Here is a 15107-nt window from a genome sequence, read left to right as displayed (position 1 = left end):
TATTTTCACTAAGAGATGATTTTAGTCATCGGCTCGATTGATTTGACACCAAAAACTTGTTTATAAAAAACTAATCGGAGTAGATATTGTCAGGTGATGAATAAAAAAATAAAATGATAATAGTTTTTAGAAATGTTTGCTTATATATTTATTGGCAAACAAAACACATTTATAAAAAAGTATACATATTTTTTTATCTACAGTTTTTAGTGAATATAGTAATAGTAGTCATTAAGTCTTTTTTGTTTATGCTTATATTGAGTGATCGATTATATAAAAGTCATCATCGGTGGAGCAACCTGTTCAGTTCCGATCGTACGACAAATACGTAGTCAATATTTAACACTTGGATATTCAACTACTGTTGAGGTTTTCTTATTCTTATTCCCGGTAAGCAAAACTGTTGTAATTTTTATTCAATGATTCGTCTTTGAAGCATCAAAACTAAACTGATAAATTTAATAAATTTAAAAAATTGTGCACTAATAAATAAATATTATTAAAAAAAAAAATCCCATTAAGTGACAACTATTTACATTTGATTTTCTACATTAATGTAAAAATATATTTGTTAATTTAGGATAAAAAAAAATTGTTCATTTGATGAGAGTATGATCCTTGAAAAAATATTGACCGTTGTTATTGTCATTGAAATTTTATTTGATAATAATGAAAGATCAATAAAACGGCAATGTAATTGTTAAAAATTATTAATTTATTTTCATCTAAAATATTTTAAATAAAATAGATTGATTTATTAAATATTACAGTATATTGTTTTATAATTTAAAAAAATTTATCAATGGGCAGCACTATATACTTGAATAAAAATTTTAAATCAAGATGATAATGGTAACCGATGAATAAGACACATTGTCATAAAATAAAAAATATTAATAAATCAGTTTGGCTGCTTAATGAAAGTTAAATATATACGCGTTCTAGAACACAATTAACATTAAGTTGATAAGAACAATTACATACAACATAAAATTCTCAACAGTAATCAGTATATTGACAAACACATCAAAGTGCACATATTTAACAATTTAACTTGTCTTCGCAGTATCAATATTTATGATTATAAAAGAACTAATTTGATTGGAAAAACGTCATTCCAAAATGACAGTGAATAAAGAGTCGAATATTTTACAATATTTTGCGACAATTGCTGGTAAGTTTACTTTGTTTTGTAAAAAAAACTTAAATAAAAAAATGATTAATTAACTGGTTACTTGATTTATAAAATTATCAGCATGTTTGTCAGCACTTGCTTCATCAGCCATGATGGCCTGGACAAGTCCAACTTTTCACAAATTAGAGAAAAATAATCCAGTTGCTGACGACAATCCATTTGGTCATGCAATTACAGCTGATGAAAGTTCTTGGATTTCATCACTACCAATACTGGCTACAGTTTTAGGTTGTTTCTTTTTTGGATACCTTGCTAAAAGGTAGAGCATATTTTATATATTTTCTTTCATTGAAAGTTCTTTTTAAAAAACTGTGCTACTGTATTAAAAATTAATTTATTAAACAATTTATGGATATCATTGTAGATGGGGACGTAGAAAATCTTTGTTGTCTTGTGTTATACCATTCTCCATAAGTTGGATATTTGTTGGACTCGCTAAAAGTATAACAACATTGTGCATAGGAAGAATCATTGGAGGATTCGCCATAGGTGCACCATTATCAGTTATACCAATGTAATTTTTTATTTATTTTACGTTTAAAGTATAAATTTGGTTAAATTATTATTATTTTAATTTTATATTTACTGCAGGTATACTGCTGAAATAAGTGATAAATCCATAAGAGGTACACTTAGTTCATTTATGCAAGTTTTTTTAAATATTGGCTGGATATTTTCATTCTCAATTGGGCCATATGTGTCTTATGATACTCTCTGGATGTCATGTGCTACTTTACCATTTTTATTTTCTATAATATTTTATTTAATGCCTGAGTGACCTTATTATTTAGCAACACAGGGTAAACATGAAAAAATGATTCAAGTTTTAATTAAATTTCGTGGTAATATTGGCAGGAATTTTATTGAAGCTGAAGCTGATGAAATTGAAGTTAGTATTATATTTTTAATTGATAAATTAATGTAATGTTTATTTAATAATTATATTTATCAGGATTGTGTTCAAGCTGCTGCAAAACTTGAAACTAGTATCATGGATATATTCAGAATACCAAGTAATCTTAAAGCACTTTGGTACAGTTGTATAGTGTTTACATTTAAAAATTTTTCCGGTGCTGTTGTCGTTTTAAATAATGCTGAATCAATTTTTACTGCAACTGGTGTTAGTGATTCAGTTTCACCAGCAGTTTCTGTAATAATAATTGGAGTTGTTCAACTTGTTTTTTGTTGTATAACACCATTGTTTGTTGATAATTGGGGAAGGAAAATATTGTTAATTTTATCAGGCATTGGTGAAACACTGAGTCTTGTAAGTTGAATAATTTTTCGTTGTTACAAAATTGTTTAGTAAATCGACTGATAGACATACTATCTGTATAGTTTAATATTAAAAATTTTTGTTTAGGCAGCACTTGGATTATATTTTTATTTATCTGAAAATGCTAATAATGGTGATGGAGATGTGAGCGGTATCAGTTGGTTACCGATCACTTCAATGATATTTTTTTTCGCTACATATAGTATTGGCTGGGGACCATTACCATGGATAGTTATGAGTGAAATGTTTGCATCTGATATTAAAACAAAAGCTTTTGGTATTATTATAACCGTCAATGGGCTTGTAGCATTTTTAATACTTAAATTTTTTCCAACTATTGTTGTTCACTATGGCATGCACAGTGTATTTTGGCTGTTCTCAATTATTTGTTTTATCGGTATTTTGTTTACCATATTTGTACTTCCTGAAACTAAAGGAAAAAGTTTAAAAGAAATTCAAAAACAACTTGGTAGTCATGATGTTTAAAAAAAAATAGAATTATATCGATGTGACGTGTTTGCATATGCGATCACTATCCTCATCAGCAGCCAAACTTGATTATAATTATAATTATGAACGGTGAGAAAGTAAACTTAATTTTATATGTAATTACTTAATAAATGTTTAACTTAAAATTTACTGAATTTTCATAAAAATTGGCTGGGCTGCATTCATAAAATTACGAAGATATTGTGTATTTTGTTGATAATTCGTTGAATTGTTTGAATCCAAATCTTTGAATTTTTCTGATAATAAATTTGCATTGTAATACTCTTTGACTTTGTGTGTAATTTTTTTTTATATTTAATTCTTCTGGAAAATTGACCCCTAAAATGACGAAGTTTTTTTCTGTCCAAAACAAATCGCTTTTTTTTATTTTTATTCTCAAATAATGAAATGATTCTGCACTTATTTCAGCAATTGACAATTGTTTTTTTTTAATTTTGAATCGAATGAGGACCATCTAGTAACATGTGATAAATTATCTTTTGTTACTTTATTTAAATTCAAAAATTGTGTGTTTATCATTTCTTCTTGCATTTTTTTAAATTCGTCAATTTCTTTTGATTGATGAAATGACACATCAATGCCATTAGTTATTAGTACTATTGAACCAGAAAAATTCTTTAAAAATTTTTTTGAGATACCAACCGCTGATAAATTAGTGATGAAAGTGTAAAATGCTTAGCACCACATTTACAAACTTTTTGCAATTTATAGAAAAATGGCAAAGACTTGTACCAATTCGTCTTTCATTTTCTAAAATCGAGATCTTTACATTCGCTAAAGAAATTATCATCCTCTATAACTGGATGAATTTTTATTACAGAATAAATTATTCATTATTTGATAAAAGTCATTCCTGGTGAAAATGATTTCTCCGATTTTCTTTTATATTTTTCCGTTTTTCTCCGATATTTCTCCGATTTTCTCCACTTGACTCCGATTTGCTCCGTATATATTGTTGAAGTGAAATTTCGAAGAAAAATCGGAGTAAAACGAAAAATCATTTATTCTGATTATATCTCCAGCTTGTTCTGATTTTCTCTAATTTTCGTCCGCATTTTTTCTGATTTTTCATATTCGGAGAAATCATTTTTACCAGGAATTATTAATACCCAAATAGTTTAAAAGGTATTTCTTTATTCGGATGTATGCATTTTTATAAATACCAACAGCAAAATTAGTGCACAACTTTTCTGTTACATGTAAGATTCAATAATTTTGCTGCGATTTTTTGTAATGTAATTTGTGTTTTTTTTAATCTTCCTGGTGAAAATATTTCTCGGAATTTCTCCGTGATTACTCAAAATTGATAAAGAAAAAACAATACCAAACTTAAATGAAAATTGGAAACTCTTGACAATAACGGCAAGACACGAATGGAAGTGTATAATTCAGTTAATAAACAATAAAGATGAATATCGCCTATAAATTATTTGGCTACAATAAGCAACACTCTCTCTTCGTTTTGTAACCAATATATTGAGAGATAGTTCCATAAAAAATGTTGGACTAACTATCACCCAAAAAACTAGTTTTTGCTTTCAAAATGGCTAGACTAATGCCAATTTTAAGCGAAGGACTTATTTTCTTCCAGCAATTAAATTCTGATTCTGAGTCAGAATCAGAATATGATTCACTGAGAGAAATTTTAACTAAAAATTAAAACCCGCATGTTGAATAGAAATTACTATACTGCTTTGTAATTTTTGTTTTATTTCTGGGATTCTGTAATAAGATATGATATTCTAAAATAAAAATTATATGGAAATGTCACAATGTCAAAAATTATTATGTTATTTCAGAATCTCTTGTACATCGTTATCTATTGCAGATAGACATGGGGTTGATGGAGTTAATTATTGAGAATTCAATTCTAAACAATTTATAAAATTACTTTTTGATTAATCTCTTAGATAATGAGTTATGAGTTAATTAAAATAAAAGCACATACATGTTTGAGAAACGATAAAAATATTATAGAAGTTCAAATAAAAATACTGAACAATTTAATAAATATTTCTAATACATATAATAAAATTTATCATGTACACACATATAAAAGTTAGTAGGAACTTAAATATTTTTTTACCTATATCCTTTGTAAAATTCTGGATTTGTGGGGCAGGAAATATACAAAGATGGCCGACTGATTGAACAAATGATTGAATTGTCATGTAATTTCAAGCGGCTACAGCCTTATCTGTTGAAGCTAGGTATATTTTAAGCGAGGGTTTTATTGTTTGGTAATTTATTTCTAAACAATTTATATCAGAATGAATTTTTTCCATTTATCAATTAGTTTTTCGAGTTTTGAGCGTGTAAACAGAAAGAAAAAATATTTGCCGGGTGATTGCCGTTCTCCGTGAATCTAGCACAAACTGCCAAACTTACTTTAAAAATGTCAACTTTTTAAATAAAATTTATAATAAAATATAAGTAAATTCTAAAACCGGTAGTGCATGTAAATTCTCATTTTGCTAGAATTTACTTGTAGTATCGTGAATTTAGTCATTTTTTAAAAGAGAAATTACAATAAAATGGTATGTAATTTTATATGGCTTAGTGTTGTATATAGTCAATTGCCAAATTTTTTGCATAACTTTATTGTAAAATTATTTATCAATATACGAATAATTCTTACAAATAATCGGAGGAACGCAGTTTTTACTATTCGCTTTGTAATTTTTTCTTATACGTTTGTAATTTTTAGTTAAAATTTCTCTCAGTGTTCTTACAAACCAGAAGAACCACCAACAAAAAAACTGAAAGGTTATATTGATTTTTATTCTCTTCAAGTAAGTATATTTTTCCGGGAAAATTAAAAGAGGCCTCTTTTAATAAAATATAATAAAATAATAAATAATAAATAATTCAATTTTTAAAATTTTAGAAGTCTTTGATCCACTTATTTCCTTACATTGGTCGATTTGATAAAACGATCACGGGAGTTTCGTAAACGAACAAGTACCTCAGGTATATCTACTTTTTTGGAAAAAAGTGTCTTCGGATTTTCATTTTTTTCAAAAAAAAATGAAAATCATCATGCTTTACGTTATGTAGCAATTAATAATAAGTCATTTTTTTTTGGAAAAATTGAAAATTGAAAAAGTTGGAGAAAAGTTGCACAAATGGTAGAGAAAAGTTGGAGAAATTTGTCCGCCATTTCTCAAACCGTGTGTAAAAATAATTTTATTGCTGAGAAATTTTTTCTAAAATCAACGAGAAGAAATTTTTCTGTCGTTTCTCCGAATCAACTTGGATATAGGAACGTTCAGAAATATTTCTCCGCGGAAAAAACACACGTGTGAAAAAAATAATTTTATCGCGGAGAAAATCTATTGAAATCATCGACAAGAAGAAAATTTTTCCACTCATTTCTCCGCATGGGTCAATTTGGGAGAAATTCGGAGTAATCGCGGAGAAATTCGGAGAAATATTTTTACCAGGGCTGGTTTACATTGTATATATTCTTCGTATAAGCTTTTTATTTTATCTATCTGTTGTTTTTTTAATACAAAGTTTACTTTTTTTGTTCGGGTGATTCTTAGTCCACTATTTTTAATGGAACTATCTCTCAATAAATTGGTGACAAAAGAAGAGACAGTGTTGCTCATTGTAGCCAAGTAATTTATGAGCCATTCATCTTTATTGTTTTAACTGAATTGTACACCTCCATTCGTGTTCTGTCGTCATTGTGAAAAATTTTAAATTTCCATTTGTGTTTGGTATTGTTCTTTCTTTATCCATTTTTGTGTTATTTATTATTCTTTTTGATCCGAATTTTTTCTCATTGAAATAAAAATTATTTAAATTTGATATCAAATAATGTAATAAACTTGTGAAATTTTTCGTTTTTTACATCTATCAGATTTATTTTGACAATTTTTACAAAATTCAGTATTTTCATTTGTTTCTGGCTCTCAATCAATATTAATTAAACTTTGTACTGTCATATTTGGTAAATTTTGTGGAACCGACAAGTTCATCATATGGAAAACTGTTCTGGTTTAGAAATATGAATTTTACTATCACATTTTATACTTATTTTTATTTGAATTAAATTACCATGAAGTGTATTATGAATCAATTTTTTGCTATTGACGTTCTTTGAATATTGATTGAATAAATTTAAAAGAAATTCTGAACTACCGTGTTGTTCTCCACCTTTCAATTTATCAGGTCTTCATTGCTGCAAACCTGCTTCAACGAACTGAAGTGATTGAAACGATTTAGAATTATCTTCTTTAATTTTATCACAAAATTGTGTTGTGAAGAATAATGCTTGAACAATTAATTGTTATCAGCATTCAAGTCAAGGGGCTATTCATGGCCAGATTTAGTGACAACATGACTACAAATGTAGTCATAAAAAACAAAAGTACTACACCTACTCCACCTTATCCATAACGACAACGACTACACTATTAACTACATTTTTAAGTTTTTTATGATTATCAATAGTAACCCTGGTGGAAAAAATCTCTCCGGATTTTTACGCAATTGAGACTTTCGGAGATATTTATGGAGTAATCTCAGGATTTTTTTCGGAATTCTCGCTCAATAAAACCAACAAAAAAAAACGGAAAAAACAATTAAAAAACCCGAAATAAAAGTTGACATAGTAAAAACAGATGAGAAATTTTCTTCCAAAAAAAAACCGGAGAAATTCTGTACTGTAAGAGGTTGACCTTCTGTATTTATTTATATAACAAAAAAAGTTTCGTTTGAAAATTCAAATTACGGATAATATTGAGAGGTTTTTGTTTTAAATATTCACAAATTTTTAAAATTTTTCAGCTTTGCGTTTGTTGTTGTATTTATTTATTAATAAATTAAAATTTAGAAAAATTTCCGTCTGTTCCATCGGCTGTAGTACTATAAGAGATTGACCTTCTGCATGTATTTATTTAACACAAACGTTCCGATTGAAAATTTATAATACGGATAATTATTAGATGATGAACAAGATGTGCTACTTATGCTTTATCAAGACTTAAAAATATAACAAAAGCTCTTATATTTACACCTGTTCACTGGTGTTTTATTATTCAAATACTAATGAAAGTATAGTAAAAATGAATAAATAATAAATTGAAATATTTATTAATAACTTTATTTATTCTATAACATCTTTATTGTTATGTGTATTTTTTTTTCTTAATTAATTTAAATTTAAATTGAAATTTAAAAATTCATGTAAATATATATTTGTTGATTTAAAATTTAAAAATTGTTATTTGATGAAAATAGAATATTTAAAAGAACAAAAAAAAATGCCTGTGGTATTTTTTAAAGTTATTTGTTATTGTCATCAGAAATCAATGAAAGAGCAATGTAATTGTTGAAGAATTATTAATATAAATTGGAATTATTCAAATTCAAGAAAAAAAAAATGCTGATTGTTATATTTTTGATTTATTTGTTATTGTCATTGTAATTTTAATTGTTATTGAAACATTTATCAAAACTATTACCATTTTATTTTTTCTATTTATCACCTGGCAATATCTACGGTAAAAATATTTTTCAAGACAAAATAAAAAATTAAAATTAATCATTAATTTAAAATTACAATAACAAATAAACAGTTAAAATTCAAAAATGAAACAAATGTATATATAAATACATATGAATATAGATTGATTTGAAAATTTTTTAAATAATATAAACTGCTCAAAACTATATAAACGTTAGGAAAGCCAGAATTCAGATCTAAACGAAATGACACATTCGAATGTATTAAACGCCAGAGAAACAATAATGGCCCCAGGTGGTTGCCTTAGGGTGTCGCGGGCCTGAATTCCGGTACGTTCAAAATATTTTTTATATTTTTTATATAATAGAGATGATTTTAGTCGTCAGCCTGATTGATTTGACACCAAAAAATTGTTTGTAAAAAACTAATCGCAGTAGATACTGTCAGGTGATGAATAAAAAAATAAAATGATAATAGTTTTTAGAAATGTTTGCTTATATTTATTGGCAAAAAAAAACACATTTATAAACAAATATATACATATTTTTTATCTACAGTTTTTAGCGAATATAATAATAGTAGTCATTAGGTCTTAACAGACATTTTTTTGTTTATGCTTATGTTAAGTGATCGATTATATAAAAGTCATCATCGGTGGAGCAACCTGTTCAGTTTCAATCGTACGACAAATACGTAGTCAATATTTAACACTTAGATATTTAACTACTGTTGAGATTATTAATTTTTATTTCCGGAAATATATTTATCTAAAAATATTTTTAAATTTGATTTTCTACATTAATGTAAGAAGTTCTATGAACATATTTGTTAATTTAAATTGAAAGAAAAGCTTATTCAACAACAACACCTGTCTTTGCAGTATCGATATTTATAAATATAAAAGAACTAATTTGATTGCAAAAAACGTTATTCCAATACTTCCAAAATGACAGTAAACAGAGAGTCAAATATTTTACAATATTTTGCGACAGTTGCTGGTGAGTTTACTTTGTTTGGTAAAAAACATAAATAAAAAAATGATTAACCAACTGGTTTATTTATTTATTAAATCAACAGCATGTTTGTCAGCATTTACTTCGTCAGCCATGATTGCTTGGACAAGTCCAACATTACAAAAATTAGAAAAAAATAATCCAGTTGCTGACGACAATCCATTTGGTCATGCAATAACAGCTGATGAAAGTTCTTGGATTTCATCACTACCAATACTGGCTACAGTTTTAGGTTGTTTCTTTTTTGGATACCTTGCTAAAAGGTAGAGCATATTTTATATATTTTCTTTCATTGAAAGTTCTTTTTAAAAAACTGTGCTACTGTATTAAAAATTAATTTATTAAACAATTTATGGATATCATTGTAGATGGGGACGTAGAAAATCTTTGTTGTCTTGTGTTATACCATTCTCCATAAGTTGGATATTTGTTGGACTCGCTAAAAGTATAACAACATTGTGCATAGGAAGAATCATTGGAGGATTCGCCATAGGTGCACCATTATCAGTTATACCAATGTAATTTTTTATTTATTTTACGTTTAAAGTATAAATTTGGTTAAATTATTATTATTTTAATTTTATATTTACTGCAGGTATACTGCTGAAATAAGTGATAAATCCATAAGAGGTACACTCAGTTCATTTATGCAAGTTTTTTTAAATATTGGCTGGATATTTTCATTCTCAATTGGGCCATATGTGTCTTATGATATTCTTTGGATGTCATGTGCTACTTTACCATTTTTATTTTTTATAACGTTTTATTTAATGCCCGAGTCACCATACTATTTAGCATCACAAGGTGAACATGAAAAAATGATTCAAGTTTTGATTAAATTTCGTGGTAATATTGGTAATGATTTGGTTAAAGCTGAAGCTGATGAAATTAAAGTTAGTATATTATATTTTTAATTGATAAATTATTGTAATTTTCATTTAATAATTATATTTATCAGGATTGTGTTCAAGCTGCTGCTAGACTTGAAACAAGTATTATGGATTTATTCAGAATACCAAGTAATTTTAGAGCACTTTGGTACAGTTGTATAATGTTTACATTTCAAAATTTTTCCGGTGCTATTGTTGTTTTAAACAATGCAGAATCAATATTCACTGCAACTGGTGTAAGTAATACAGTTTCACCAGCAGTTTCTGTAATAATAATTGGAGTTGTTCAACTCGTTTTTTGTTGTATAACACCATTGTTTGTTGATAATTGGGGAAGAAAAATGTTGTTAATTTTATCAGGTATTGGTGAAACACTGAGTCTTGTAAGTTGAATAATTTTTCGTTGTTACAAAATTGTTTAGTAAATCGACTGATAGACATACTATCTGTATAGTTTAATATTAAAAATTTTTGTTTAGGCAGCACTTGGATTATATTTTTATTTATCTGAAAATGCTAATAATGGTGATGGAGATGTAAGTGGTATCAGCTGGTTACCAATCACTTCGATGATATTTTTTTTTGCAACATTTAGTATTGGCTGGGGGCCATTACCATGGACCGTGATGAGTGAAATATTTGCTTCTGATATTAAAACAAAAGCTTTTGGTATTATTATAACCGTAAATGGGCTTGTAGCATTTTTAATACTTAAATTTTTTCCAACTATTGTTGTTTACTTTGGCATGCACAGCGTATTTTGGCTATTCGCAATTATTTGTTTTATCGGTATTTTATTTACCATATTTGTACTTCCTGAAACTAAAGGAAAAAGTTTAAAAGAAATTCAAAAACAACTTGGTAGTCATGATGTTTAAATAAATCTAAGTAAAATTATAATGATGTGATGTACTCGCATATGCAATCACTATATCCTTATATCATCAACTAAACTTTACCAGATGTAACACGTAACACAATAATTTATCATGATTTTATCAAATCGTAGATTAATAAAATCTTTGTTTGCAAGTTTAAGAAACTTAATATTTTACATCCGTTGAAGCGAAGCTAAATTACGTCAGCAATAATTAATTGCTGAGTATCATGAGACTTTTTTATTCATTGGTCAACAGGTATTCACACCATAAACCATCCCTACCATAATTAATATAAAAACCTATGTATTTCGAGAGACAAATGCTCTCACGAGTAACAAATAGTATAAAAGTAACATGTAAGCTCTCGCGACATATTTCAAATATTGTAACATCTACTTATAAATTTTTATCAATAAATAATCATCAATAACGCAACTAAAAGTTTATAATAAATAAAAGTGTTTATAATTATTTCTAAATCCAATTACTGTTGAATTTTTATTTGTGTTGTTGAGTAACTATACGCTAATTATTATCATCCAGTGATTATCATCAAGACATTACTATCTACCAAGTCGACAATCCAGATTGACACGCTCACAAACATTCGTTACTCTGTTGGGAATAACAAAATAAGAGGACTATAAACTTTATGTATGTCAGGTAATTACAATTGTTATATGTTGGAAATATGATTTTATTTCTTTGGAATAAACAAGAAGTAATAATGAAACGAAATAGAGATTAAATATATTTTGTTTATGAGAATGAGATTGTGTGTATGCATGTGAGTATGGTGTGATCGGATGATGTTGATGCATGGTGTAAGCGAAATATTTTTCTTGGAATAAATGACGAATGCTGGAAGTGTGATTAGGGCAAAGGAATAAAGAATTAATATTGCGTCGATATATATTTTAGTTACTCAGTCAGTCTAATTGGGACTCTTGTCTGGTACACATTAGCATTGACACGATCTCCCTATACGTAGCTTTTGATTAAAGAAAATAATTAATAATTAAAGTCTATATATAACACTATGTATATACCTCATTTTATATCTTAAATAATTCCTTCGACATTATTCCTAATTTAATAAATAAATATTTAAATAAATAATAAAATATAAACTATAAATTTTAACATTATAAATAATATATTGATAATTCAATCAATAATAACATAATTGAGGGTCTGATGGATGCAATAACACGTTGAGCGCTCGAAGACAAGAAAACGCGACGTTGTTTTGGTGAAAAATTCAAATTGAAAAATAAAAAAAAATGAAAAATAAAGTCATCTATAAAATTAAAAAATATACTGTTACGTACTGGTATCAATAATAAATAAATAAATAAATAAAAATAAAATATTTAGTAAATTCAAGGGCATATAAAATACCGAGTAAGCAATTAAATTTTTTCCTTTTTATTTTTTAAATTATTTTTATTTATTTTAGCAAAATCAACATTTTACCTTTTCTCTCACAATATTATATTTTTTATTTGAATTTTAAAATCATTTTTTTTCTAACCGTAGTTCAAAGTCACCTTCGCAACTTGATATTTTGTATCCGTTAAATTTACTAAATTGTTATAAATAAATGTTTAAATAAATGATAAATGCTAACTATCGTAGGACAGGTAAAATATAATTGGTCAAGATGTTCCCACTTTTAATCATCCCTACTTTTTAATTTAATTTTTATGGGAATTATTATTTTAATAATTTAAAGAGCTTCACTCTTGTGATAACTTTCGTTCTATTCAAATCATAAATTAAATCAAATAAATTTTAATAAATTAAATTAAACAAAATAATAAAATCAGATTAAAAATTGTTTTTTTATAAAATATAAAATCAATTAAATATTTTAATAATTACTGAAATAAATACACCAAGTGAAGTTAAAAACTTAAAACACCATAGTGACAATTATTATTTCCTATTAGTTAATCCTTTCCTAATCCTATACAAAAATTATTGACTGTGAATTTTCTCCGGGATGTTGTTTTTCTGTGCTACGAGTTTGTGTTACCTATTGATTATTCTAAATTATCAACATCATCAGGCGACCATCGGATTCACAAAATATCTATAATTTGGGATTTTGACAAAACCACAAACAAAAATACAAAAAAATTACACATTCCCTCCTAACCCGTTACCCTGTAGGGAATAACAAAACAAGAGGATTTTAAAAAAAAACGTTAAATATCAAGTTGATTGAACTAAATTATTCTTAATAAATTATACTATTATTTTTCAAGTTAAATATTCTTTCTTTCTTTTATTATTTCATAGACTAATTTAATTAAATCAACTTTATAAATACATTTTCATTCTATTACTTTTATAATAATTGTTATCGCAGAAAAATAAAAGCAAAATTTTTTTGAAAATTTTTTCAAATATAACTTCAGACAACTCTTTTAAAATTTTGATAAATTTGACTGTAACCATTATACCTAGCAATTTAACAATGATAAAAACTTATTTATTTATATTGTTTAATTTTTTTTATTTATTGTAAATTGTGCAGATGAAAAATTTAATTTGTCTAACTTCGAATGTATTAATTAATTTCAATTTTCATCAGCATAACAAAATCGCAAGAGGTCTCTAGATATGCGCGGGTAACACCTTAATGATACTATTGCAATCGCTAGCTTATAACTAAGCTACAGTCAAGTTTTCAAGTCATTTTGTCAATTTTTAAAGAAGTTGTCACGAGCATATGATTAAAAAAAAGTATTTTTGTCAAAAAAAAAAATTTTGTTTTTATTTTTTATATCATTAACTAATTATTATAAAAAAAAATTATTTAAATGAAAATGTATATTTTTCAATTTTATAGATGATTGTATTTTTTATTTTTTTTTTATTTTTCAATTATAATTTTTCACTCAAACAACGCCGCTTTTTCTTGTTTTCGAGCGCGGAGCGTGTTACTGTATCCGGACCCTCAATTGGTTGAAGTTTGGTACATTCCATGCTCATCACTGGCTATAAAAAAAATAATGACATCAATAATCAATAATAATCATAAATAAAAAGTGTTAAAATTTTTGTTTAACATAATGTTAACATTTTTTAATTAAAATTGTTGTTTAAAGAAGTGCTAAAATTTTCGTTTAAAAAAGTGCTGAAATTTTCGCTTAAAAGTATGCTAAATTTATTGTTAGAAAATGAATTTAAAACTTATAAATCCGTAACACCATATCTATCACATTTTAAACCGTATTTTATTATGAATCCATTTTTTTTTTTCATTTCATTTAGTTTATTCATTCTCAACAAAATTATCTGTCCCAGAACTATCAAATGTTTATTCTATTTAAAAAAAAAAAAATTACTAGGTTGCCATAGTTATTACAAACACCAAGAAACTCTAGGAAACATCCTGCTTTTGATTCATAATTCATAATATTTCGTCGTCGAAATAATCATAGTAAAACCGTTTTACTAAAACGTTCTTAAAATTAAAAATAAAAACCAGTTTTAACTTATCGCAAAATAAAAATGTAAAATTTGTCCTCAGTTTCATGGAAGATAAAGCGGCCAGATCATCAATGACTCAGAGAAAAAAAAACCACCCTGTAACCATTTTTTTCTTATCAGCAATTTTCGTTTTCTCTATTGGTCATAGGGCTGGTCGAACCAGAACAGGTTGAACGCTCACATCATCAAGTGACAGTAATGACAAAAAAAAAAAAAAAAAACTCCATTATAAACAGAATATAAAACTTGATAATTATTGATATTTAAATATTTTTAAAAAATAGCTAACAGTGTTGAAAGCAAAATAAAAAAAATGAATAATAAAAAACCATATACAGAAATAATTGAAGAACCAGATAATTATGTAT

The 15107-nt window shown here is 26.4% G+C and overlaps 2 protein-coding genes across 2 annotated transcripts; both read left to right on the top strand.

Moving 5' to 3' along the window:
* Positions 1–1122: 1122 nt before the first annotated feature.
* Positions 1123–2957, top strand: LOC122849483 (facilitated trehalose transporter Tret1-like). Its single transcript, XM_044148184.1, has 7 exons — positions 1123–1174; positions 1256–1454; positions 1560–1709; positions 1787–1821; positions 1987–2084; positions 2148–2462; positions 2559–2957. The coding sequence occupies exons 1-7, from the start codon at positions 1123–1125 to the stop codon at positions 2955–2957; spliced, it is 1248 nt and encodes a 415-aa protein (XP_044004119.1).
* Positions 2958–9400: 6443 nt separating this feature from the next.
* LOC122849482 (facilitated trehalose transporter Tret1-like) lies at positions 9401–11235 on the top strand. Its single transcript, XM_044148183.1, has 6 exons — positions 9401–9452; positions 9532–9730; positions 9836–9985; positions 10063–10369; positions 10426–10740; positions 10837–11235. The coding sequence occupies exons 1-6, from the start codon at positions 9401–9403 to the stop codon at positions 11233–11235; spliced, it is 1422 nt and encodes a 473-aa protein (XP_044004118.1).
* The last annotated feature ends 3872 nt before the right edge of the window (positions 11236–15107 follow it).

Source organism: Aphidius gifuensis, linkage group LG2 (genome assembly GCF_014905175.1).
Source record: "Aphidius gifuensis isolate YNYX2018 linkage group LG2, ASM1490517v1, whole genome shotgun sequence".
NCBI lineage: Eukaryota > Metazoa > Arthropoda > Insecta > Hymenoptera > Braconidae > Aphidius > Aphidius gifuensis.
The sequence above is the reverse complement of the archived record's forward strand: the minus strand, read 5'-3'. Positions and strand labels throughout refer to the sequence as shown.

Excerpts from the sequence above, each read along its gene's own strand:
- LOC122849482 (XM_044148183.1), top strand. The coding sequence starts at position 9,401 with ATGACAGTAAACAGAGAGTCAAATATTTTACAATATTTTGCGACAGTT. Across the intron at positions 9,731-9,835 it reads TTTGGATACCTTGCTAAAAG|ATGGGGACGTAGAAAATCTT; the intron begins GTAGAGCATATT and ends ATATCATTGTAG. Across the intron at positions 9,986-10,062 it reads CCATTATCAGTTATACCAAT|GTATACTGCTGAAATAAGTG; the intron begins GTAATTTTTTAT and ends TATTTACTGCAG.
- LOC122849483 (XM_044148184.1), top strand. The coding sequence starts at position 1,123 with ATGACAGTGAATAAAGAGTCGAATATTTTACAATATTTTGCGACAATT. Across the intron at positions 1,455-1,559 it reads TTTGGATACCTTGCTAAAAG|ATGGGGACGTAGAAAATCTT; the intron begins GTAGAGCATATT and ends ATATCATTGTAG. Across the intron at positions 2,463-2,558 it reads TTGGTGAAACACTGAGTCTT|GCAGCACTTGGATTATATTT; the intron begins GTAAGTTGAATA and ends ATTTTTGTTTAG.